The sequence below is a fragment of the Patiria miniata genome, unplaced genomic scaffold (genome assembly GCF_015706575.1).
Source record: "Patiria miniata isolate m_02_andy unplaced genomic scaffold, ASM1570657v1 HiC_scaffold_7, whole genome shotgun sequence".
Classification (NCBI taxonomy): Eukaryota; Metazoa; Echinodermata; class Asteroidea; order Valvatida; family Asterinidae; genus Patiria; species Patiria miniata.
In genome coordinates, this window is record NW_024037074.1 from 36533971 (window position 1) to 36559717 (window position 25747).

At 40.4% G+C, this 25747-nt stretch overlaps 2 protein-coding genes across 12 annotated transcripts in view; both read right to left on the reverse strand.

The window, feature by feature from the left end:
- LOC119746365 (pregnancy zone protein-like) overlaps positions 1 to 1304 on the reverse strand; it is a 49964-nt gene extending 48660 nt beyond the window's left edge. For all 11 annotated transcript variants that reach the window (XM_038223273.1, XM_038223266.1, XM_038223269.1 and 8 more), the window contains exon 1: positions 809 to 1304. In XM_038223273.1, coding sequence (XP_038079201.1) covers positions 809 to 927 — 119 coding nt within the window. In that variant the 5' untranslated portion in view covers positions 928 to 1304. The remainder of the gene's footprint in view (positions 1 to 808) is intronic.
- Positions 1305 to 4990: 3686 nt separating this feature from the next.
- Positions 4991 to 25747, reverse strand: part of LOC119744654 — an 81979-nt gene continuing 61222 nt past the window's right edge. The window contains 20 exon segments of the mRNA XM_038220713.1: positions 4991 to 6131; positions 8751 to 8885; positions 10000 to 10074; positions 11590 to 11760; positions 12573 to 12722; positions 13715 to 14062; positions 15108 to 15263; positions 15885 to 16037; positions 17232 to 17393; positions 18392 to 18571; positions 19164 to 19340; positions 20535 to 20726; positions 20997 to 21149; positions 21378 to 21530; positions 21758 to 21913; positions 22678 to 22830; positions 23064 to 23216; positions 23749 to 23913; positions 24148 to 24291; positions 25453 to 25611. Of these exon segments, the coding sequence (XP_038076641.1) occupies positions 5980 to 6131; positions 8751 to 8885; positions 10000 to 10074; positions 11590 to 11760; positions 12573 to 12722; positions 13715 to 14062; positions 15108 to 15263; positions 15885 to 16037; positions 17232 to 17393; positions 18392 to 18571; positions 19164 to 19340; positions 20535 to 20726; positions 20997 to 21149; positions 21378 to 21530; positions 21758 to 21913; positions 22678 to 22830; positions 23064 to 23216; positions 23749 to 23913; positions 24148 to 24291; positions 25453 to 25611 (3287 nt within the window). The 3' untranslated portion in view covers positions 4991 to 5979.

Here is a 25747-nt window from a genome sequence, read left to right on the forward strand (position 1 = left end):
GTTACATGCTCTCCACTCTTCACTTTTCTTGCAGGGGTTTAAAGGGAAGACGAAGATACAACATTTGCAAACATCAGAAAACGAAATGATAAAATTATCACGAAATACCTTACTGGATTGTAAGGGAATGACAGTCTAAAGCAAAAAAATTGTGGCTCCTGGTGTGCTGATATTTTCAAGAAATATTTTCTTTTTCCAACGCTGGTCGGCTGACCAGCGTTGGAGAAAACTGGCTTTTTACAAAAACTGCTCCTAATATGTCATATATTTAGTTATTCTGCATTTTCTTTGCAATTGATTACACACCTGTGAAGGGGTACAAGCCTTCCAGACTGATCCTCTGACCTTACAATTCCCCAAAGTCTAGAATTTGCTCTGTTTCATCTTAATTGGGGTCAGGGAACCAGACTACAAGAACCTGATTGCTTTTCTTGGTTTTTCCAGCATCTTCAAGCCCAAAACGTGAAACAAGTCAGTTTAACAATATTTGCCATTACATACTAATCCTCCAAATCCATTTACTTCTGAAAATTGCAGCAAAAGCAATTGTACATTCCCTTTAATGATGCTTGAACATGTTTAATAAAAGGATAAAAAGAATAAGGTTATGAATGTTCCAATGAAACAAAAAACGCAGATTAACATCACCACTCTTTTTTTTGTACCATGCATGCCACAAAAGTACGAAAATATATAATGCACCAAAAATCACAGCACTTTTATTTCTAGCATCTAGTATAAATATGACTTTTATTAAATATAAATATTTCACTCATTGTCAATTACGAATTTCTGTAAAATGACTTACTCATCTCCATTTATCTCTTCATGCCCGTACCCTGGCATTGACTGCACAAGTCCTTGAAGAGTAACAAAAGCGACGAGAAACAAGATCATCTTGAAGTCTTTCTTTTTTTGGTCCACCATGCAGGACAGCAAAACACAACACCGCGGCCACGAGCACAACCGCCTACAATCGCGGCAGGAGTACAGTACAGGAGTAGATCGTGAAGTGTCTGCTTCAAAAATCAATCAATTAAACGCGTTCTTTACTCAAATGGACTCCAAATTCTGGATTTTCTTGCAGAGTACTGGTCTGGTGGCCTTCAGGTATCAGCTTTGAGGATGTAAAAGCAGGGAAAATGTAACAATTCTGTACGAAACTGTGCCCAAATCCAGGGTCCTGGATGGCTGCACAAGCTCCGTTGCGGGTGGTGGGACACGTGCGCGTGTGTGCACTTGCGCTATGCACGCACTCTATGTTTGGCGGTAGTGGTATCGACCAATGCAAAGTGCAGACAGAGTGTTGGTGGCTTTATATGCTGCTGATTGGACGATTTTCTTCCAGAACTCAATGTAAGACTCCGCAGCGAGAAAGTAGATCCATCCATATTTCCATTAATTTATTCAAATCACGTACAATAATTTCACAACTTTCCCTGATCCGCCAAACGTTCTTCTGATTAATATGTGCTGAGTTGAACAAAAGAAGGGTTTTCTTTTTTAATTTGATTGCGCATAAATACATAAAACTGTATGAATATTCTCCACCGGTTGGATGTGCTGCGGTCCAAACAAAAAACTTTCGGCTTTAATTAGCACCTTGGGCCTAAGAGGCTTTCCATTGGCCTTTGCTGGGCCATGGAACTATATAGCTCCATGGTTGGGCCTAGTACATGTATTATAATTACTTCGTAATCCCCGCAAACCAAGCCGCTTGGAAAAGAGAGAAATGTTTTAGTACCAAGAGTAATAAATAATTGTAGACATGTTGTTCGTTTAATCCATGGTTTCATTAATTTAAAGAATGAACATAAGTGTTCCACCCTATGCAGGCAAAGAATGCAAAATTTACATCAAAGTATTGGTTAATGCATAATTAGATGGCTGGACCAGTTTTATGACACGTACAGCCTTTACCAAAATAGGAGGATCGATCATATCACAAGTGGCCTTCGGTTCAGTGTCGTGCCATCGGCACTTCGTACCAGTCGCCCCGTGACGCGTGCCCACGCGGATATCTTATGACTGTTCAGTTCCACATACATGTACTCTGCGAAATCGTTTGTGTGTATGCGTGCTGTGTGAAATATTTTGAGTCTTGGATTTGGAAATACCGGAACCCATGTGTCTTGAGACGTACGGTCGATAACTCTAGGGTTTGTTACTGTTACCCTTTCCAACTTAAAAAAAACAAACACTTAATACCATGTTATCTTTAACAACATATACTGATAAAACAAATATTTAGAGGGGAAAGGATGAAGAAACTGAGAAAAGTAACTAAAGTAAAGCTCGGTAATTTCATCTTATGTATTCTTCAAGGTGAAAGTTCCTGTTGAAACCAGTTCTAGAAGGCCTAGTTGAGTTCATTTTGCCAGTGGTGTTAAAAATTAGAAGTGTGAAAATATAAAAATCATGTTTTGCCGGTGTCAGAGGGCCCAGCCTAGTGAAGTTTGTCCTCTTTGCACCTGACTGACTGACTGACTGATTGGCCCAAACATATGGATGATAAATGGGCTAAATCCGGTCCAAATGCATGAAATATTTCATTGAGAAGAAATTCTGTATCATAGAATCACAACATGCAACTCCGCCCCCTCCCCCCCTTGAATCGAGTAGGACTTGATGGAATATCTACCGGTACGAGAGTTTTGTTCTGTTTTACCAAATAAGTACCGACCATTATTATTATTATGTTTCTTTCACTTTGTCCTGATTAGGGACAGGAAATGGAAGATACAGCTGGGGTGATCGTGCTGAGAGGCGCACGCGCGGCGGCTCTCAGGCTGCACGGAGCAAGAACCGACTGGTACGACGGACAACCGCAGCTGACTCGGCGGTCTACAATAATGCTTGCAAGAGACACTGATAATTTATTATAAACAATTGCGTGGGTTGTTTATTAAGTGGCCACATGTTGCTGGCAAGCTTTTTCACAGAACGTAAACAGGTTACCCGGCAAGTTTACAATAATAGTTAATTTGATCACCCCGAAGTCGCGGTGTGCTCAGGGGCGGATGGTGTTGGTCAGGTGGGGATGGGAACCCCCTCCCCTCAAAATTGACCGATGTTTATCTCTCTTTTTTTCATAACTGGAACAAAATACAAGAATAACGGCAATACTCCAGGCGCGGATCAAGAAGGGGGGTGTTTGGGGGTCGAACTCCCCCCTCCTGGTCTGACACACAAAAATGATTATAACAATATTATACTAATAATGAAAAAGATGACATTCTGCAGGGGTTATTATCTGTAACCTATCTGACGGGCCTGAACTCCCCCCTGCAAACTTTCCTGGATCCGCCCCTGCACTCTGCAGTATAGCAAATTACAGTGGGCCAGCTTTGGCTCAATCATGGAGAAATAAAACATTGGGGCGGTTCAGCAGGCGTGTGCTACCGAGCATAGAGCAGTTCCTTGCTCTATTTCTCCGTGCATAATAGAGGTAGGAAAACCTCCATATGGTGCTACTTTGTTTCTGTAAGTTTTGTGTGTTTTTTTTTTGCGACCCAAAGCCTGGTAAGACTTCCTAACCCCCACCCCCACCCCCTAGATCCGCCACTGCAAATCTTGATTCATTGCTTCATGACTTTGGTATTTTGCGTTGACTGCAACGCCTCATCAACCTTCTACCATAGAGAACCTCTTTGAAAAGTCCTGGATCCACCGCCGACACTTTAAGGGCGTCTGCTTTTCATCCCTCGGTAGTGGCATGCAACAGTAACTCTTCTGCCGCCCCCCCGCAATAAACACATTTGTCTCCCCACAGTACAAATTCATCATGGAATTTTTTTTTTTTCACCAGAGAAACTTGCCTCATTGAGCAACTTGTACACCTGTGACCTGGGTGCGACCATGGTGCGACTAGCCTTGGTTCGCCAGCCCTGTTTAACTGATTTATGGATGATAGGCTTCCAGCATGTTAAATTAAAAGGTCAACAACACCACGCAGCACCAGTGAATCTCAAAGAACACTGACTATCCAGTTTTGTGGAGGATGCCCTTTGCAATTTGATGTAACTACTGTTTTTCAGCTATATCATGGAAATTTACGTCAGCGTTGTAAATTCAATTTTGAAGTATCTACTTCCTCTTCTTCTTTTTTAATTTGAAAAAAAAAAAATGTAGGGGGGGGGGGGCTGCATTGCATTGGAATTGTGTCTGGCAGTTTCCCTATACCCAGCAGAGGGTGGCCCCCATGTCCAGCGTATCCAGCTTTTGATGTCGGGGGGGGGGGGGGGGGCAACCGCACATCCGTGCAGAAATGCAGACCCTTGGCCTCCGCAAAATAAAAAAGCTGGGGGGGGGGCTTATCTTGTACCTTTCTTCCAAATGGGAGCGCTATTCAAAACTTACCATTTATAATATTGAGCATACTGGAAAATCTATCCCGATGTTCACGGCGCATTGTAATTGTTTTTGAGCTGGTTTTCTTTTTTTGGGTTGATGTCAGAACTCTCTAACCATTTATGGAAATACTTACTGAAAAAGTATATCTTTCAAAAAATCATGTTGTCCCCTTTGCCCCCCCCCCCCCTCCCTGCATGTCCCTATACCCTATACACACCCTAGACTATGTTAACTAGCAACCCCCCCCCCGATATCTCAAAAGAATATTCCTGAGTTTCTGGTAACACAATGACCAACACAAAAAGGGGGGGGGTCCCTCCGTCACATAATCTTGCTGCATACGAGTTTCCCAACGGAGCTATGGTTTTTCCTGTGCAAAATAGGGACGTTTTATTTTTTTGTTTGTATGAACCGATAGGCTTTTGAAAGTTATTTCATGACATTTGGTTATTACATGTTGTGTGACCTTAACATATAACACATGCAAACAAACTCTTAACACTGGAAAACAAATCGTGTGAAGACAAGTGTACATCTGGCCAGTGAAAATTACTCAAAGAGTTCTCTCATAAATTATTGCAAACGACTTTTAAAATCACTCAGAGTGACGCATAGGAATCACAACGACACTGTATTTTTTTCCCCACTAAAAATGCTTGATATTTATTTAATTACATTCAATGATAAACAAGTTACACAACAGTTACATCTAAAAACACATTTTCAAAACGAAAAGAAACACACATCTATCGTTTCTTTGTGGAGTTTAAACACTGATAAGCCGACAAAAAAATAATAAATGCACAATCAACACTAAATATAGAAAAGAAATTGTAACAAATCACATTCATGGATCGCACTAATTCTTCCAAATTTGATGTATGGTGTTATTTATAGTTAAAACATAAAGGAAAAAATACTTGTGCATGAAGGAGAAAAACGTGTGCATCTAATTGCTGAGGTACATGACAATACAAAGAAAGCTACACAATTGTAAAAGTAGATCATCAAGCTTAAGTAACTAAGTGCCTTTGTTATATGCAACATTAGCACCTTGAATATTTTTTTCAAATAAGTAATAAGTAAAGTAAAAATACAGACTTTGCATAGAGAATAAAATGTGGTGAGCATCGATTTAATTATTTAAGTACATGTGAGACTATTTAAGTACATATTAATAAAAACGATGGACACAGTTTTGGCTACAAAGGGGCCTTTTATCCTTGCTTAATATACGAAAATACATGATTTTAAAATATGAATTAATGTATTAGAAAGTTATGTGAATATGTAGAAAATGAACCTTTTTGGTTTACTTTTAGAAAGCACTGTTAAAAAGATACCCTCTGAAACTGTACAAAGCTATCTTTTAAAGTACAGGCATAATAAGGATGCTAACATTCTGTTGTACAACTTCATCTTATTCAAACAGCTCTTTGACCCAAAACACGTACACTGAAAGGAGCTTTGAATATTTTCAATTCACTTTTTATGCAAAGATACATATTTTTTTTCTTCAGAAAAGCACTGGGAAAAAATGGACAAAAGAGAATGAAGCATTTTAAGTGCTTTGAGTCTTGTGATTAGTCAAATATAATGGCGGTCAAATTGTCCGGCGATGTTTTTTTAAGGGCAGTTGCTGCGGATGTCAGTCAGCGTTCTCTTGAGTTTGGCATCGTTTCTGATGACGAAAGCGTTGATGCCCAAGGTGACTCGGCGACTCTTGCCCTTGCCAGTCATGATTCTGTCGGACTGACCAACAAGGATGAAACGCTCATCTGTAGAATTAATCGGGAAAGGAGGACAAATTGATAGACCATTAAAAAAAAATGATTGGATGCAGTTAGAAGTATCCTAAAAGATGCACTGGCTGTGCTCTTCAACAATTCAGTATTTTTTTCCCTCTCCCAGCGAATCTTCAACATAACTGTTATTTTAAAGGGAATATACATCATTTGCTTTTGCTGTAATTTTCAGAAATGGATGGAATTGGGGGGTTGGAAATATATAGCAAATATAGTTACACTGACTTTTTTGAGGTTTTGGGTTCGAAAATGCTATAAAAACCAAGAAAAACGATCATTTTCCTGTAGTCTGGTTCCCTGACTCCATATAAGAAGAAACAGAGCAGTTTACATACATTGGGGAATTGTAAGGTCAGGGAACCAGTCTAGCTGGCTCGTACCCGTTTATAGGTTTGTAATCGATTGCAAACAAGTGCGATGGTCAATTGGGGCCAGTATTTGACAAAAAAAACCAGTTGTTTCCAACGCTGATCGGCCGATCAGCGTTGGAAATTGATACAAAAATAGCACTTTTCTTGAAAATGACAGTATACCAGGTGCCATGATTTTACAGGATGCTTTACACTGTCATTCACTAACAGTCCAGCAAGGTATTTCAAAATGATTTGGAAGTTTTATTTTTTGATGTTTGCAAATGTTGTATTTTCCCTTTAAGGCATATGGGCTCCGAGCACCAACAAAAGAGGGCGCACTTTTACCACTTCTGAGCGCCTTTTGGACAGGACACTGTGTGTGCACACTGTAGTTCGCGTGCGAAGTACGCACACATTTTTAATTTCCTGAATGTGCACAAAGCCAAGCCACAATGTCTTCGCACGAGATCGTCAGGCATCGTTGGCGTGCGAATACATTCAAAGTTAACTTGCAATGGTCTCCCAGACTAATCCCCAACCCCAATAACTTTGGATATCATTTGAAATACGCAATGGATGGATCGGGAACCAGTCTAGGTCACCCCCAACTCTCCTTTTCTGGCCGTTGATGGGGTACTTGTGCACAGAGCCCATAGGATCATTTGCATTTATCCCAAAAGTAACCTACCAAATTATTATTAAAAACCTTACATGGATTAAAGATCGTACTGGTACTAAACACCGTGTGAAATCGTTCTGTCTGGCTTGCTTGCAATTTTTAAGCGATCACGAAATGCAGGTGGTTTCCAATGATTATTCAACTGACTGATATTTGGAATAAAGAGTGCTATGGACAAAATCATGCTTTGTCATCAAAAGGTTGTGCACAGTTTTTCACTGGTTTCTCGAAAAGTGTGAGCTGATCCGAACGGTCCTTCAACAGGTTTAGGTTTTGAACATTCTTCTTTGGATTTGGAGTGCTATTATTATTGGGAACGAACAAAAATGCAAGAAAAGCCAATGATACAATATGCCTTCACTGTCTCATGAAAACAAGTCAATAACTTTTGTTTTCTCAAGAAAATAGCACTTAAACATTTTGTGGTGAAACTCAAAAATAAAAGTAGGACAGCGCATCTTTTCAGTCCTGTAAATTCGTTTCAAGTGCACAGGGGAAGGTTTTGATACATCCAGTTGGCACAGGGAATAGAAGGAACAAATCAAGGAAATGGTTGTGTGTTTTTTCAACAAATTACCACATGGCAAGAAAAGATCAGTGCTAGAGCTTTGGTTGACAAGATTCCCAGACTAGTTTTCCAGATGGTGTGAAACGTTCAACTTCCCTAAATGTGAACTTTTCACCTTTTTTTAGTTCCTTTTTATTTTGGGCAGCTGAACATCAGCAATGAAGACAAGGAAACAGACAGTACTTGCAGGAAATGTCACCCACAACAAAGTTATTTATTTTGCTATGTTTCAGAAGCAGAAGTGGACAAACATTTCTGAAAATTGGGGATAGGGGTGGGGGGGGGGTGGGGAGGAGCTACAATACATGTACATACATTTCTAAAGCAGAGGATCAAAAGGTAGGTGTTGATAAAGTCCAGCATGGGGGGGGGTAACAGGTTGGGGCAGGGGTGTGCCCCATTACTACCTATGAATATGATTAAGATTCATGCAACGAAACACTTTCTCCTCTTTTTTTTTTGTACTACCAATCTCCAGAGAAGTACATTAATTACATTTACAATTCATACAAGATTTGATCAGATAGTGAAGTATTAAAACTGAATTGCAAGTCAAGTTGCAAGCTAAATGCAGATGTCTTGTGAAATTTGATCAACATGGCTGGCTGTACGGTATGCATCATCCACCATGCACCATTTATTGAAAAACAGGTTTGCACCAACTGGAAATTCAATAGCCAAAAGAAAAACTCAAATATGAACTGGATCTGTGAAACGGCATTCGAAGCCATCACTGGGGCAATACCACACTTACACACTGGATGTCCATATACATTCAATGTTCACCCTATCTACCAGGACTAAAAAAACACACATGTGACTCAACTTTAAGAACATGTGAACAATCTGTACGAGAATGGCGCAGTAAACACTTCTTGGTGCATTCACCAGATTAGTCTATCTGGAAGTCCAACAAAGTTATCCAAAATACTTATCCTTGTTTTCCTGAAGTTATCTGAAATACTGCTGCTTCTAATTGAGTGATGACTTACCATTAGCTATGTTAGAGCAGGGGCAAGACTCCTCAATGTCTAAGGGGCGGGAGGGCTGAGACGCGTCCAAATCTGTGATGACATCCTTCAGGAACCGAACCCTGTTATCCTTGGCTCTCCACTTAACAACCATCACTGAAAGAAAAGTGAGAAAATAACAATCATTATTCAGTACCCAATCATTACCCAATCATTACCCCTGTTCATCAGTCCATGCAGTAAGTTTTGAAGCAGCAGCTTAAGATCTGCGCAATCTGGTCTCTACCCTCACAGGTACCTGCTCACACTCCCTGGCGGAGAGAGGTAATTGTAGTAAAGTGTCTTGCCCAAGAACACAAGCATCATGATTCCCGCTTACGATTTGAACTCACATACTGCCACACATGAGCTAGACATAAAAAATCATTGGACAATGGCTGAGGGCTGCTTACGTTAAGAACAACAGAATATATGAAGGATTTCACTCCAAATTATTTGTAGAAAATCACGGCAGCTGCGAATCAACGACAACTTTTCCTCCTCAGTCACGTCACTCAAAATGTGTGATGTTGAATATTTTTGGGGTGTTCTCTACAGTTGTATTAACGCTTGCATCAAATGTCTGTTGTATCAATATAAGTTTAAGAGTCTCCAATAATTAAAAATTCTCCAACAACTGACTGTATATTTTTTACTAGTTCTGGATCGCGTGTGTACATACGGACCCAACTACACCTATGTAATCAATTGTATGTGACATGTTCTGTGATGCGTCAAAGGGTTCACCGGTTCGTGCATATTCATGCCGTCATGCTACAGACAAAAGTTCCAAAACCATTTATGTAAGTTCTTTGGGTTTTTTTAAATAAAAATTCACTGTAATTCTCGTAATTGAACTGTATTTTGAAAATAACACTTTAAATTCAGGGTGGTTCTGGCTGAAAAATTGATTTTTTGTTTGATTGATTTTTTACATGCAAAGCAGTTTTCGACAGGGCTAAGAAAAGTGGCGTCGGCACCTTTGACATCACATATTAAAATTAAAAAGAATTCAAATCTGGAAAAGAATTTTGTAGTATCTACCTCACTCACGGTAAACCTTTAAAACCAATTTCACTGATATTGACTGCTACTAGGCAAAGAACACTCAAACAAAAGAAATGAAGAAAAACAACCTGAAAACTGAAAACTTTATGAATTTAGTTATGTCTTCAGGAATAACATTTCAATATCAGACATGGGTAACGTTTCAAAAAGTGGGTATACTTACAAAGGTCAGCTTCACAAATGAGCATGGTGATGTCATCAGGCAGGTCTGTCAGATCAGTCAAGCAGTACGGGCAATCTGTCAAAATGAACCATCATCAAAACAAAAATAAATTAATAATAAATATCCAAAAAACTCTTCCATGAAGAATAATATTACTGGAAAGGAGTGGTGTACCAAATTTCCTACCAATTTATGAGTTGCTCTACTGTGACAAAAAAAAAACAAATGTGGAGAATGCTTCTTAGTTAGATAAAAAATGAATTAAAGATAATGGATTTAAAGGGAATGTACGACATTTGCTTTTGCTGCAATTTTCAGAAATAAATGGATTTGGAGGATGAGAATGTTATAGCAAATATTGTTAAACTGACTTGTTTCACGTTTTGGGCTTGTAGATGCTGGAAAAACCAAGAAAACCAATTATGTTGTTGTAGTCAGGTTCTCTGACCCCACTTAAGATTAAACGGAGCAATTTGTAGACTTTGGGGAATTGTAAGGTCAGAGAATCAGTCTGGTAGGCTTGTACCTCTTCACAGGTGTATAATCAATTGCAAAGAATTGCGGAATATCTAAATATGAAAAATTAGGACCAAAAAAAGCCAGTTTTTTTTCCAACGCTGGTCAGCCGACCAGCGTTGGAAAAATACAATTTTTCTTGAAAATGTCAGCCCACCAGGAGCCACGATTTTACAGGATGCTTTAGACTGTCATTCCCTAACAATCCAGTAAGGTATTTCGTGAACATTTGACCATTTCGTTTTTTGATGTTTGCAAATGTTGTATCTTCCCTTTAAGAACTTAAACAATACTTTGTCAGTCGCATTTGAAGTATTTTTGTGGTGGTCCAAAGTCTTCCACTGATGTTAGAAACTTGACTTCAATGAACGATTCACTTTATACATTAGACTCCTTTGCAAAGGATAGGTGTTTTTGAAACACTGGCTTGGTCTCCAGCTCTGGATCCTCCCCTAGCTTCATACAGTGCGTAACTCTCGCCAGTCCACGTTCACTTTTTATGTGAACGTCTTGGTACCAAGCACTGACTAGTTTAGTCACAGACTCCCGCGTTGGAATTTACCCAATTGCTATCTGTGTGATTGATTGAATGGAAGTTGAGCTCCACAATTTTCATTTTGTAATAGTCGTCAATTCCCAACATTTTCAATATGTTGTAAATTGTGACGCTTTCGTTTCTTTTGAATACCCACTTATTGCCCTCGACTGGATGGGCCCAGTCAGGACACAAAATAAATGTGGAAAACAGGACATCACACACATTGTATTGATCCTATACATCGTGCCCGGATGTGCTGTATTCTTGTAAAATTAAGCATGGTTTTTGAGGTCAACTTGCTCGCTCTATTCAGAAGCCTTTAATTTCAAAAATAAAATGAAAAATACTATGAATTTCATCTCAGATTATCAGATTTGATATTTCTGAAGCAGAACACGGACCTATGGTGAGCTGAATTTGCCCAGGTAGGGGTCTCAAATGTCTTGAAGCTAAGGTTGGAGTCGAAGCCTAGTTTTGAAAACCTGCTTGATATCAACCCAAAAAACCCCCACAAATTGAAACCAAAAAACTCGTACCAAGAGACACTGGGTCCGGTGGAGGTGGACCATCGCCCAGAGAGATGCATGAATGGCCGCAGCCGTTGAAGCAGCAGATCTTAAACTCTGATCCACAGTCTGAGTCGGCGAAGCATTCATCGGCGCAGGCTCCAACATCCGTCACCAGCGGGCACTCACTGAAGTTGTTGACTGTAGAGGGCGGAGAGAAAAAACGCAATTAATATATTTGTCACAACCCTAACTCCCTCAGAATTGCGTTTGTCCCGTCCACGGCGCTATCGAAAGCGATCAAAAAGTGCCCTCTCTTGTTCACCACGGAGCCCACAGTGATTGGGCTCTCCTGCCATAATACTGCACAAAAAACTGGGAGATTTGTATTTGGTAGACAATCTGAATGATTTGTGGGTAAATTGTGATTAAAAAAGCTTCTGCTACAGATGCAAAACCATGCATCATGGGGAAAAGTTGATATCCGAGTGGCAGCATTGTATTTGAGTCCCTACACGTCCCTGCATATCTATCACAAGTCCATCAGAAGTCCATCACAAGTCCATCACAAGTCCATCACAAGTCCATCACAAGTCCATCACAAGTCCATCACAAGTCCATCAGTCTCAAGTCAAGTCACTAGCTACTCAAATGAACTGTAACAAAAGCATTCCTTTGTCATTGTTCATCCAGGTACTTGTGACTGGCTTTATGAAAGGACTTCGGACTGGACTTCTGAAAGGACTTGTGATGGACTCATACAACACTGCCGAGCGGCATTTATTTTTCACTAGGCAACAATTTTTTTTTTACATGTAGTTCAAGTCGGGATGTTGACTGTGAAAAGCAATGATTTCCATGATATACGAATGATAGACGAATAATTAACTCTCAAAAGGTGAATTTGAATTGAATTTTTTAATTTGAATTTGAATCATGAAATGTAAATGGCAATTTATTTCCAAAGTCAACACAAAATAAATGTTTTTTTTTGGTGTCCTCATGTTGCTTACCGGCAGGATCATAAGCAGGCATACACGTATTGCCACAACCGTTGGTGCAGCATTTCTGGTCCCCTACACAGGCGCTGTCACTGTCGCATTCTTGGGAGCAGATGCCTAAGGTGCCCAGGTCCACCATGGGGCACACGCCTGGCTTGGGAGCTAGTCAGAAAAGTTTTTTAAAATTTAAAAAAATTGATAAGACACACAGTCCTCAGTTATGTGGCATCTAAGGAATTTAAAGATATCTGTACAAGAAAAATTGAAAGAAATGTTGCATTCTGACGCCACTTTAGCCGTTGTGTACAAAGTCTATGGAGAGTCAAGAACATTCTTAAGTATTTTTAAACAAAATTGGAAATATTTCTCAGTCCCAGATTCTTGTCTTATCATCATTTTTGCAATGACTGACCTTCACTGAGATGATATATGAAGAAAAAAGCAGCGTCAGGTTGCAACATTCTTTCAAAAAAAATGTAAGAAAATCAAAAATCACCCTAAGTCAATGAAAAAAGGCCGCTCAAAATCTTCAATTCTTCCATAAGTTTGTCCACAAACATGGATGCACCCAGTAGGCTACATTCTATATAATAATAAAAATAATGAAAACTTATATAGGGCTGGTATCCGCACAGCAAAACGCTCATGGTGCATTTTACATCACTTAATTAATTTCATGATTTACACAACATAAAAACTGAAAAATGTGAGGTGAACAAATTTGTGTTAAGAGATGATTTGAGTGATGTAAAATGAAGATTGTCTGGGGTACAATCAGCTGTATTGTTAAGGTTGAACAAAGGCTCCGTGAAGGGTCTAAGTTGATATGACATGTAATCTGGTAAGGGTCCACGGATTGCTTTGAAGACAAGGAGAAACTTGAAAGTGATGCGGTCATTGATAAGTAGCAAGTGGAGTGATTTCAATACAGTTGTTATATGCAAAGAGCGTCTAGACAGTGAAACAGGATGAGTTGATGCATTTTGAAGACGGAGTTTATCGATGAGATGCTGGGGTAGGCTATATGAAAGAAAGTTACAGAATTCTAAGCGTGATATAGAGCGTTAGGTCTCTAGATATTTATTATTATATATATATATATAGATTTATTGCAAAAATGTCAAATTTATTTATCGGGAAAGTAATGCTCTCACCTTGGGGTTCTGGTTGCGGTTCCACTGGTTGAACTGGTTCAACCGGTTCCACTGGGCCAACCGGTTCCACTGGGCCAACCGGTTCCACCGGGCCAACCGGTTCCACCGGGCCAACCGGTTCCACCGGGCCAACCGGTTCCACCGGGCCAACCGGTTCCACTGGGCCAACCGGTTCCACTGGTTCAACGGGACCGATTGGTTCCACGATAACAAACGGCATGCACTGGTAACCGCACCCGTTGCTGCAGCACAGCTCGTTCACTTCGCAGTCGTAATCCAAATCGCAGAGGTTGGCACACAGTCCAGCCTGGCCCTCTGGGATGGGCGGGCACTCACCCAAACTTGGCGCTAACAATTTGAAAATGAAAATCAGATCAGTGTTGGGGTGCGGATGAAAGTTATGAATACTAATTTCAATATTTGGTATTGACAAAACTTGCTATAATGGACTGCACACTCGGTGATGTCTGAGAGATTGTGAAGAACAAAAATCGGCATTCTACTGGATTGGGACTCAAACCCACAACCTCTTGTTTACTGATGCATGTCTTACAATTTTGAAAAATTTAAGTTGCTCAGATCTTCCGAACTTTTGAAAACTGACCGTACTGATCCTGAAAAGTCTTGGTGGTACAAACGTGTACACTTGTAAGAAGGACACAGATGGTTCAAGTCCAACCCAAGCTATTTGTGTATTCTTTCCCACAAGCCCTCAAAATAAAGCACTGATAAAAATACTTTGGTGACGCGCAAAACCCAAGATTACATCTTATCTCCAAAAAGGGCACAAAAGAAGTGACTGCATCCAACACTGCTATGCTTCAGGACTGAGGTTCAAACCCACTAGAGTCATCAATTATGAAGGGGAGTCTTAACCAGTTCGCGCCGTGATTATTTTGACCCTGACCGGACCCAGGCACGGGATTGTTTTTTTTTCACGAACCTCAAAGCCAGATCGGTTCAGGCCGTCATCTGCGGGTGGCACACCCTGATATTTCCGGCCTCGCTTGCTGCGAGCGGGTCGCCGACAGATATTTCCGGCCTCGCTTGTTGCGTGTTTATCTTTCATCCATTCTGAATACCACAAAACCTTTGCGTGTATACTCTTCATCTGACATGAACTGGTTTCAAGTCAAAACATGGGCTCATTTTTCTGGATCCAAGAATGATTTGGTCCAGTTGCTCCAAAGCCTGCGTCACCCGTGACGTCATGCAGACAAGCAACTGATGGGCAAGCAAACACCCAAGCATCTTTCTCATGTTCTTTTGCCGACATAAAAGTAAATGTCAACACTTTTAAACTGCCCATATTTCAAGAGTTATACAGGCAGTGCAGAAGAGAACAGATTGTTTAAAAGTTGACACAACAGGGCGACAGTTTTCAGGTTCTTACGTGGGGGTTCAACGATGATAAACGGCACGCAGCTACGGCCGCAGCCATTGAAGCAACAGATCAGGAACTCGTCTCCACAGTCAGCGTCTACGCTACAGGAATCCTCACAGGTGCCGAACTCAGACACGTAAGGGCACTCTCCGGGAACAGCATGAACTGGTGTGAAGAAAGCAACAGAAAATCAAAACTAAATCAATAAAGAAAGGAAAATGTAGTTTTCAAAAAGGAGAACAAGGGTCAGGTTTTTGTCCGGTTCTCGTAACTGTTTGTTGTGCTATTATTAAGGAGAGCAAGCAATTTTGAGGACCAGTAGATGTAAGTTTAGTCTAGGATCGGATCGCCAAAGAAAGTAAGTGAAAAAAAAAAAATGTCAAGAATAAAATAATGTACATTTCATTCATGAAGATGAGACATTTATTGTTTCTGACAACAAAGCTTGTCTTGAGTTGACATATATTTCAAATTTTGGACCGAATCCAATGCCAACTTCATCTCATTTTGTAAAAAAAAAGGTTCGGCTTTTGAATGAAAGTTACATGCATGATATTTCACTTAAATATATCTATATATACTATCTATATATACCATAGCAGCAACAGAATTATGACAAACAGGTAATTTTTTTATTACCAGCTATTTTTGGCTACCCCGGTCTAACATGGAAATAGATTTTAGATAGTAATGTCCATGCAGTAAAACAAAGCGCACATTTTTGCAAGGCAAAGTATAAAGCATTTGGGGGTTTGTCGAAGGAAAATGACAAAAACCACTGCTAACCACTTGGGTCATACGCAGGCAGGCAGCTGCGACCGCAGCCATTGCGGCAACATTTCTGGTCGTCTGGGCAGGAGAAGTCATCCGTACAGCTCTCTATGCAAACACCAAACGTCTCCAGGGTGAGTCTTGGACACATGCCTGCCTTGGGTTTATCTGCATGAATGGAAACACAAAAGAAACAAAAACACAACCAGTTATAAAATCGAATCACCCAAATTGCAATGGACAATTTTGGATTTGGTCATTAGCTCCGCCTACTGGCACAACATGGGCCAAGTTCAGGCAAGGACCATTAGTCGACTAGTGGTTGATTTGTGACGTACCTTACGCCTGCGCACTGATGCGAAAGTCTCTAGTCAAACTCTGGTCAAAATGTCATACCAAAACTTCTGGATCCTGGCTCCCTGCTGCTCATTTTAAATGCGCGCGGCTATTGGTTACCAGCGATGCAACCAGCCCCAGTAGGTCGGTTCCAAATAGTCGACTAGTGTAGTCAACCACCATCGACTAGACAGAGTTCGGGCTAACTTTAGTCAAACTATGATTAACCAATGGTCAACAATAGTTCTTGCGCAAACTTGCCCATGTATGTCTCCCAAATGTTGCACTGCATGTTCCAGCCGCGCGCCATGCATAGATGTATGCATGTTGAATTATGATGGCATTCTGTTGTGCAGTGATTGGTCAAATCATCATTGAGAAGGGGTTAAAAATTTGAATCCAAATTGCAAGTACACATATTTTTTAATTTGTCGGAAGGTGAAGATAAGAAGCTATCAAAAGTTTTGTATTCATAGAATGTGATATGGTTGCTCTGTGGCTATACAAAACTTCATTAAAAGGCATCGGACAAAAACCTGACATTACGTCATTAGTCACTGCAATGCCTGGTAAAAGCCCAAGCACTCCATGGTTTTACTGATTCGTCAGTGAATAAACACAATGTAATACAATGTAATACAATGTAATACAATGTAATACAATGTAATACAATGTAATACAATGTAGTACAGGTGCTAATTGGGTTAATATCCAAACGGTGAATAAGCAAGACCAACTATCTCATGCTATCAGAGTGTGACATTTTTTCCCCAGCAAGGCTACTCGACTGTGTTCGATACAACACCTCAAACAGTAAATGTCATCATGTGGTGAATCTCATTTGATTAAAGATAACTAAGGAAATCGTGTAGTTATTCTCCAAACACTCGAAGCAGAAGTTTATGTCTTTGACTAAATTGTGATTTCTTTGCTCAAAAGGCAACCTGTGTGGCAAGATCAATGAAGCAAGACAAAACAAAAATGGAGAAATTATTAAATTTAACTACGACATGAAAGCTTTGATACCATGCGTAATGATGGGTTCCATGCAAGTACGTCCACATCCATTGGAGCAGCATTTCTGTTCACCCATACAGCCGCTATCATCGTTACATTCTTGAACACAGATACCAAAGCCACCAGACTCAACAACAGGGCACTGTCCAGGCTTGGGTTCTGCAGGAGGAGCTGTGTGGCCAGAATATAACATGCAGGAAATCAGGGCAAAGCAAGGCAAGATCGTAAAAGAACCCTCTTGGATAGATGTGATTCCTTGGTTACAGAAAAAAGTGACAGACCACAAGTGGAGCAACACATTCACGATTCTTTTGTCTTATGTGGATATCCCCAATGGTCAATAGATAAAGTCAAAGACGAAATCAGTGTCAAGAAAGTCACCACGAAAACTACCATTAAGTACTACAACTGAAACTGATTGTACGAGAGGGATGGTTGTCATTCCCTACGTACAAGGACTCTCGGAACGCATCTCTAGAGTGTTTAAAAAACGAATCTCTAAACTCATGTTTTACCAACAATCCAGATGAGTTTATTTAAAGAATTGTAAAAGATTATTTTAACATCATAGCAGGAAATCAGGGTTGTAATCAATTACATCACAAGCAGCATCACAAGTCAATCACATTGCAAATTACACGATATATAAAAAATAAGGTCACAAGTATCAGAAGATGAAAGATGATGAGGACCGACTCCCTCCAAGGTCATTTGACCTAGAAACCGACTGTTGATGTCAGGAACTGGTTCCAGATTACGGAATCAGGTACCGTAACCAACTTTACAATTTATTAACAAATTGATTTTCTCTTTTTTTTTGGTCAGGTAAACCAATAAAATATTTCAAGGAAACTCACATTTGCGTCTGGGGTGGTTTTATTTTATTAAAACAATTCATGTTTCATGAAAACATTCATGAGACCAGAATGTCGATTAATTTGACGTCACTAGTTTTGTCCGTGTAAAATCCAAGATGGCGGCACCCATAGAACGCAAAAAAAGCGACGAAAAGCTAATGCCGAGTAAAAGCTCTCCCAGCATTTATTACAGCTTGGCACTGCTAGCTCATTGACATCATCAGATTGGCAAGGATCTGATGATCCAGGCCATACCAAATCCACTGAAGAATTTGGAACAACTTGGCTTGATTCCGTTGCCAAACTTCTTACCTTTGTCTGGGCAATCCAGCAGCAAGTTGCAAGGGCAGTGAAAGACGGCAGTGCAGGGCTGGCAGTAGTCAACGTGGCACACTGCATCAGGGAACTTGTGATGCTCGCATGTCTCGACCTCACATGGCGACGCAAAGCATGTCACCTGGGGGACATCAGTGGGGCACTGGGGTTCCACCCCTGAAATCAGTTTTCAAATGCAGTGGGAAACTCATAAGTGAATTGTCCAGGGGTCAGGAGGGTGGGGTGGGGGGTTTCTATATTAATATAGTCGTCTATCATAAGGGGGTTTGTGAGGGCAGAGTGTATTCCTACAAAAATATATTTCCCGAATAAACATTTACCAGCCTTTCACATAGTGTACCGATGATCATCATCTTTATTTTTCATATTGCATTTTGACCTCTTCATCATCGTTTTTACGCCAAAATTTTACTTGAGAATTTAAAACCCTGCCGTCTCACCCCTGTCGGTTTTAAACATCACCAGCTGCATGTACAACGGGCGCGTGGAATAAACTGGTGGTTTTTCTCATATAGGTCACATGACAACTGCCCAGAATGTGTTTATTAAGGTTATGCATGGCTTTTCACTGTTTTCTCGAAAAGTGTAATATCTACTGAGCTGAAACTTCAACAGGTTGGGTTTCAAACATTCTTCTTCGGGGTTTGGGTGGTGTTATTATTGGGAAAAGAAATGCATGAAAAACAAACAAACAACAAACTTCAAACAAACAAACAAACTTGATTTATACATTTGATCAATCACTTACGCAGTGTGCCGCCTTCACACTGCACCGTTTGGTTGTTTCGGTCAAAGAATTTGGCAGAGCAGCCCCCACATCTGCTGATGAGACAGTAGGCATCAGGGTGACCTTCACAGGTCGTGTCACAGAGGTCGTCTGGGCAGGACGACGCCACCGATGCCCCAAACGGACAGTCATATATTGCTGGAAGAAAGAACAGAGACCAAGTTCTCAATATCCTCAAAAGTACTCAAAATTAGTTAACGTGATTATTTTAAAGGGCCCATGAAATGTAATTTTTTTAATGCAATTCCTGAAATGTAACTTTATGTCCCATTCAACCTTTTTTTCCCAATTTTCGTTTTGCCATTTCAAGGGTACTTTGGTGCCTTGTTGGCTTTTATGCAAATGCAAATTTCCATATTCATGAGCAAAAGTGTGATGTCATATCAGGCAGAAACCTCAATGTTGCAACTGGTTTATGCACAAAAAGTTGCCAGAATTTTGGATATTTTGCTGTCGTAAACTTTCTTTTCTTTAGTGATTCGCTGTTTGTGTCAGTACATGGCAGCAAGCCAATGAGCAAAGTTGTCTCACATATGTTTTCAATGAGCAAATTTTTGGGTTCACCATTTCAATAGAAAAACAAATATGAACAGTGTCTTACTGAAATGACATCACCGCAACAACCCCTCCGTTGTCTTGAAAAGCATGGAAAATTGTAAAATTCACCAAAAAGGGATGTCGATAAGTTTTCCTACACTTAAGAGGATTAGAAAGAAGTGTAACCTGGAAAAATGGCACACTTTATGGAGCAACTCGCAAAAACTAAAGATTAAAAAATAAGTTCCTCAGAAATATTCACTTCATGGGCCCTTTAAAGACGCCGAGATTTGAGATCTTTGTCTTCTTCATAGAATGGATGAATGAAGAAATGGACTGGAGCGGGGTTTGAACCTGCGACCTCGGGATTGCCATTCTGGTACTCTACCAACTGAGCAAGCGAGCCCTACATTGGCAGATCCCCAATTCGTCAATGTCTTCTTTCAAGGGGTGCTAGTCAGAAGCCATAAACCTGTATATGCCATGTAGCCAGGGATCACACCCAAAGTCATGATGCAAACAACATTAGCAATGCTGCAAACCTGGGAAATAGCAAACGGCATCACCCAGAGAGGATATGGCTTTTAATTACAAATGTTCATCTTTTGGAAACAAATTTTCCAATTGTGGTGTATTTAAAAGTTGTAGTTTCTATTTGTTCTGGTCAATTTTTTTTGTACAACTTTAAAAATAATAATTATCATAATACACCTAGTCAGTTTCCCTTTGTGGTTTATGTAAAGAACCTTCCTTGAGAGTCTACATCTTCGAAAAGCAAAGTGTGTGCTTCCTTACTTTCTTCGCAGACCATTTTGGACGGGCAGCACTCGTCGGGGGTTCGCTTAGCCCAGCGGCATCGGGTGGGGAGGGGCGGGGCCACGCCACACTCATGGGCAATACAGACGGGGGTTAGAGAGGTGTCACACTCGCAGGTCATACAGGTGTCCTCCCACATTTCGCCCACACCGTGACCGCCTTCGCAGGTGGCTGCAGCAAATAAAAATTCCATGATAACAATTTACTACTGGGTTTTGCCCTTTATTTATGTGAAGTTTGCTAATTAACCAAACTCGCAGATGAGAAGCTGAAATTGATTGTGATGACTGCAGGAAAAAGAAGCAAAGCCAAAAAGCTGGCTTTTATAAATTCCTGAAATATATTTTTTTTACTAAAAAGTGAGTTTTGAACTTCTTATGGTAATAATAATTAAAACATGACATGCCAACTTAATTATAAACATAATATGCTGAAGCTTACTGATTGGATCCATGCAAGTACGTCCACATCCATTGGAGCAGCATTTCTGTTCACCCACACAGCCGCTATCATCGTTACATTCTTGAACACAGATACCAAAGCCACCAGACTCAACAACAGGGCACTGTCCAGGCTTGGGTTCTGCAGGAGGAACTGTGTGGCCAGAATATAACAAGCAGGAAATCAGGGCAAAGGCAAGGCAAGATCGTAAAAGATTATTTTAACATCATAGTTACTGAAATGAGTTTTTTGATACTCCAGGCAGCCATATTACCAAATTGGAATTAATTGAGCGGGTGCAGAATTTTCCTGTAGAGAAAAATACTGAAAACCACAAGTATTAAATTAATTACAAAACAAAATAGTGGGGAAAATGCATACTGATTGGCTCCATGCAAGTACGTCCACATCCATTGGAGCAGCATTTCTGATCACCCATACAGCCACTATCATCGTTACATTCTTGAACACAGATACCAAAGCCACCAGACTCAACAACAGGGCACTGTCCAGGCTTGGGTTCTGCAGGAGGAGCTGTGTGGCCAGAATATAACAAGCAGGAAATCAGGGCAAAGCAAGGCGAGCTTGTAATAGATTATTTTAACATCATAGTTACTGAAATGAGTTGTTCGATACTCCAGGCAGCCATATTACCAAATTGGAATTAATTGAGCGGGTGCAGAATTCTCCTGTAGAGAAAAATACTTAAAGCCAGACATATTAAATTAATAAGAAAGCAAAATAGTGGGGAAAATGCATACTGATTGGCTCCATGCAAGTACGTCCGCATCCATTGGAGCAGCATTTCTGATCACCCACACAGCCGCTATCATCGTTACATTCTTGAACACAGATACCAAAGCCACCAGACTCAACAACAGGGCACTGTCCAGGCTTGGGTTCTGCAGGAGGAGGAGCTGTGTGGCCAGAATATAACAAGCAGGAAATTATGGGTTGCAATCAAGTACATCACAAGTGAATCACAAATGAAAACGTGAGTAAAATCTCATACAGAATCACAGAGTACAAGGAGATGAACATTGAAAAGGAATTTCTTTGTCAGATTTCATTAGGCTACCTTAATAATGACTCAACTTGAGACTGGTTTAATGTGAGTGACCTATTACTTGTCTGTGATTGACTTATGACTTGCATGTGACTGACTTGTGATCCACTTGTGATTTATTGGTGATCGACTTGAAACTGACTTGTGACTTACTTGTTACTTACTTGCGACCGACATGTGTTTGAGCTATTATTGATTTTGATCAACTTGTGATTGAATTTGCTCCACGTTTGCAGGAATTAGCAGCAAGGAATATTGCAGGCCCTTTATAGATTGGAAAACACTATTTAAATGTAACCTTGTTTTGAGGGTGGATGGTCCGTATTAGAGCCCCCAGGTATTGGTAGCTGAGGAACTACTTCCCAAAGCAAAGCCGAGGGAACTAATTTTGTACGCGACTTGTGAAGACCTGTGAGGACTTTACTGCAAGTTGCAGGAAATACAGGCAAATCGAACCCAAGCATTCAACAAATTATAGAACTGTTCCAGCTGAGATTGAATTTGATAACACAAAAACCTTGAATGACAGAACTTGAGATAACTTGACCTGTGTGGCAAGACAATTAAAGCAAGACAAATCGGATTAATAATTAAAAAGAATATACTGATGCATACTGATTGGCTCCATGCAAGTACGTCCGCATCCATTGGAGCAGCATTTCTGATCATCCATACAGCCGCTATCATCGTTACATTCTTGAACACAGATACCAAAGCCACCAGACTCAACAACAGGGCACTGTCCAGGCTTGGGTTCTGCAGGAGGAGCTGTGTGGCCAGAATGTAACAAGCAGGAAATCAGGGCAAAGCAAGGCAAGCTTGTAATATATTATTTTAACATCATAGTTACTGAAATGAGTTGTTCGATACTCCAGGCAGCCATAATATTACCAAATCGTAAAATGCAACAAGCGAGTGCAGAATTCTCCGTGACAGCAAAATACTTAAAGCCAGACACATAAAATTAAGTACAAGATTAAAACAGTGGTGAAAATGCATACTGATTGGCTCCATGCAAGTACGTCCACATCCATTGGAGCAGCATTTCTTATCATCCACACAGCTGCTATCATCGTTACATTCTTGAACACAGATACCAAAGCCACCAGACTCAACAACAGGGCACTGTCCAGGCTTGGGTTCTGCAGGAGGAGCTGTGTAGCCAGAATATAACAAGTAGGATAAAAAAATGAAGATAAAGCAAAGCAAAGCAAGCAGACAATAAGTACTGTAGTCAAGTCTATCACAAGTTCGGTCACAAGAAAATCACAATTCTTGTCAAATAACGAAAGAGTGCTTTTGTGCAAGTTCTTTTGTATACCTGTGTACTTGACTGAGACTGGATGTTTACTGTCTTGTGCTTGACTAGACTTGTGACTGACTTTGGCTGTCTTGAGATTGACTCAAGATTGACTCAAGATTGACTTGGGATTGGCTCATCCTTGACTTGGAGTTATCATGTGATTATCTTGCGAAGACTTTACTTCAAGTTTGAAGGCAATAGAGGCAAAGAAATAAGGAAGCTTGTTAAAGATTGCAGATATACTTTTTTGAAAAATGAAGTTTGAATTACTTGTGGTGATCATACCAATTTAAAAACTTGTAAGATCTGTGCTTGTGGTTACTAGACCTGTGTGGCAAGACAATTAAAGCATGACATAACGAGTAAATCATGAAATATATTACAATTATGCATACTGATTGGATCCATGCAAGTACGTCCGCATCCATTGGAGCAGCATTTCTGATCACCCACACAGCCGCTATCATCGTTACATTCTTGAACACAGATACCAAAGCCACCAGACTCAACAACAGGGCACTGTCCAGGCTTGGGTTCTGCAGGAGGAGCTGTGTGGCCAGAATGTAAACAAGCAGGAAATCAGGGCAAAGCAAGGCAAGCTTGTAAAAGATTATTTTAACATCATAGTTACTGAAATGAGTTTTTCGTTACTCCAGGCAGCCATAATATTACCAAATCGTAAATTGCAACGAGCGAGTGCAGAAGTCTCCGCGACAGCAAGATACTTAAAACCAGACACATTAAATTAAGTACAAGATTAAAACAGTGGGGAAAATGCATACTGATTGGTTCCATGCAAGTACGTCCACATCCATTGGAGCAGCATTTCTGTTCACCCATACAGCCACTATCATCGTTACATTCTTGAACACAGATACCAAAGCCACCAGACTCAACAACAGGGCACTGTCCAGGCTTGGGAGTGACTGTGAGGCGAGAAAATTTAAAAAGCGCAAAATAAACCACCGGACGTGCAATGACAAAGCAAAGCTCAGTTTATCAGTCTTCATGTTTTTTTTAATGTTTTCACCACTGAAGGGTGCTATTGCCCAAGGAGCCCATTAACAGAGAAGTAAGAGAATTATTTGCTTTTAGTTTTTAGAGATTATTCAAGCCCATTCGGGAAGCAATCTGTGCATAAGTACTTCATGACGTGCAACTTTTTTATTTGAGGATAACCACAGAAAACAAATGTACACATGTCAATGGTGGACAATAATAACTGGATCTATACAATCTGCAATGCAATCTGGAAGATGATGCACATAAGTAAGAGCATTGAATATTCACTAAAAACATTTTGCTGTCCAAAGTTTTCGGAATTTTGTGCAAGCACTTTGCTTGTGTATGATGTTGCACATATGTGTACTTGGCAGCTTGATTATCTTGGCAAGACAGTTTAGTGCGCAAGTTTAAAAGCGATGTTAGTTATATTTTTAGTATATATTTATTTGGGTAATTCCAGCGTTATGTAATGTTCAGGGATTACATTGAAAATATTCTTTTTGAAATAATATACATCCATCATCTAGTAGTAGTCAAGGAGATTACAGACTAGGAGTTTTGGATCATTTCTCTGAATCATTAACTAGATATCATGGTTAACTGGTTCCGTCACAGACATTAAACTTCCTTAATTCGGGCGATTCACAATGCAGTGCGCCACCAAGAGTTTGCCACGGAGAGTTCATTTTTCCCAGTGCATTGTGGGAGATGGTCGACAAATTCGCAGCGCGGGACATTTGAAATTGTTAGTTTTTTTTCTGGTCAGTAGTTTCGTAAGCATATGATTCGAGGATCTGTTTGCCCTTTTCTCATTCTTATCAATATGGTGTTTTTTTTGTAAGGCGGCAGAACGCTATGCTCCAATCTATAACATATTAGCTCAAGTTGTCTACTGACACTCATTCAAATGGACCATGTTTTGTCGACCGTAAACCTGAAAAATGGACTCTCCATGGCAAACTCTTGGTGGTGCACTGCATTGTGAATCGCCCGAATTAATAACGCTGGAATAGCCCATCTGAGTTATTTGCAAGTTTTTGATTTAGAATCACAAGAAGACCGCTAACAACTTTAACACATACTGGTTACGGGCATTGTGCACAAGCGGCTATCGCAGGCCATATCGCAGCACTTCTGGGGCCCCTCACAGTCACCGTCCTCCCTGCATTCAGTGACTATGGCTAAGGAGAGACAGGCCGGGCTAGGCTCGGGGACTGGGCATTGGCCAGGCTTGGCAGGAGCTGCATAGAGAATTAAGCTTTGTTCAAACAACTTGGCTACGGCAAGAAGTAATGCACGCGTCTATGGGAAGTGGCCGTAGCCGCTTCCCATAAGCGCGTGTGTGATTGTAAGTCGTAGCCATGTTATTCAGATGCG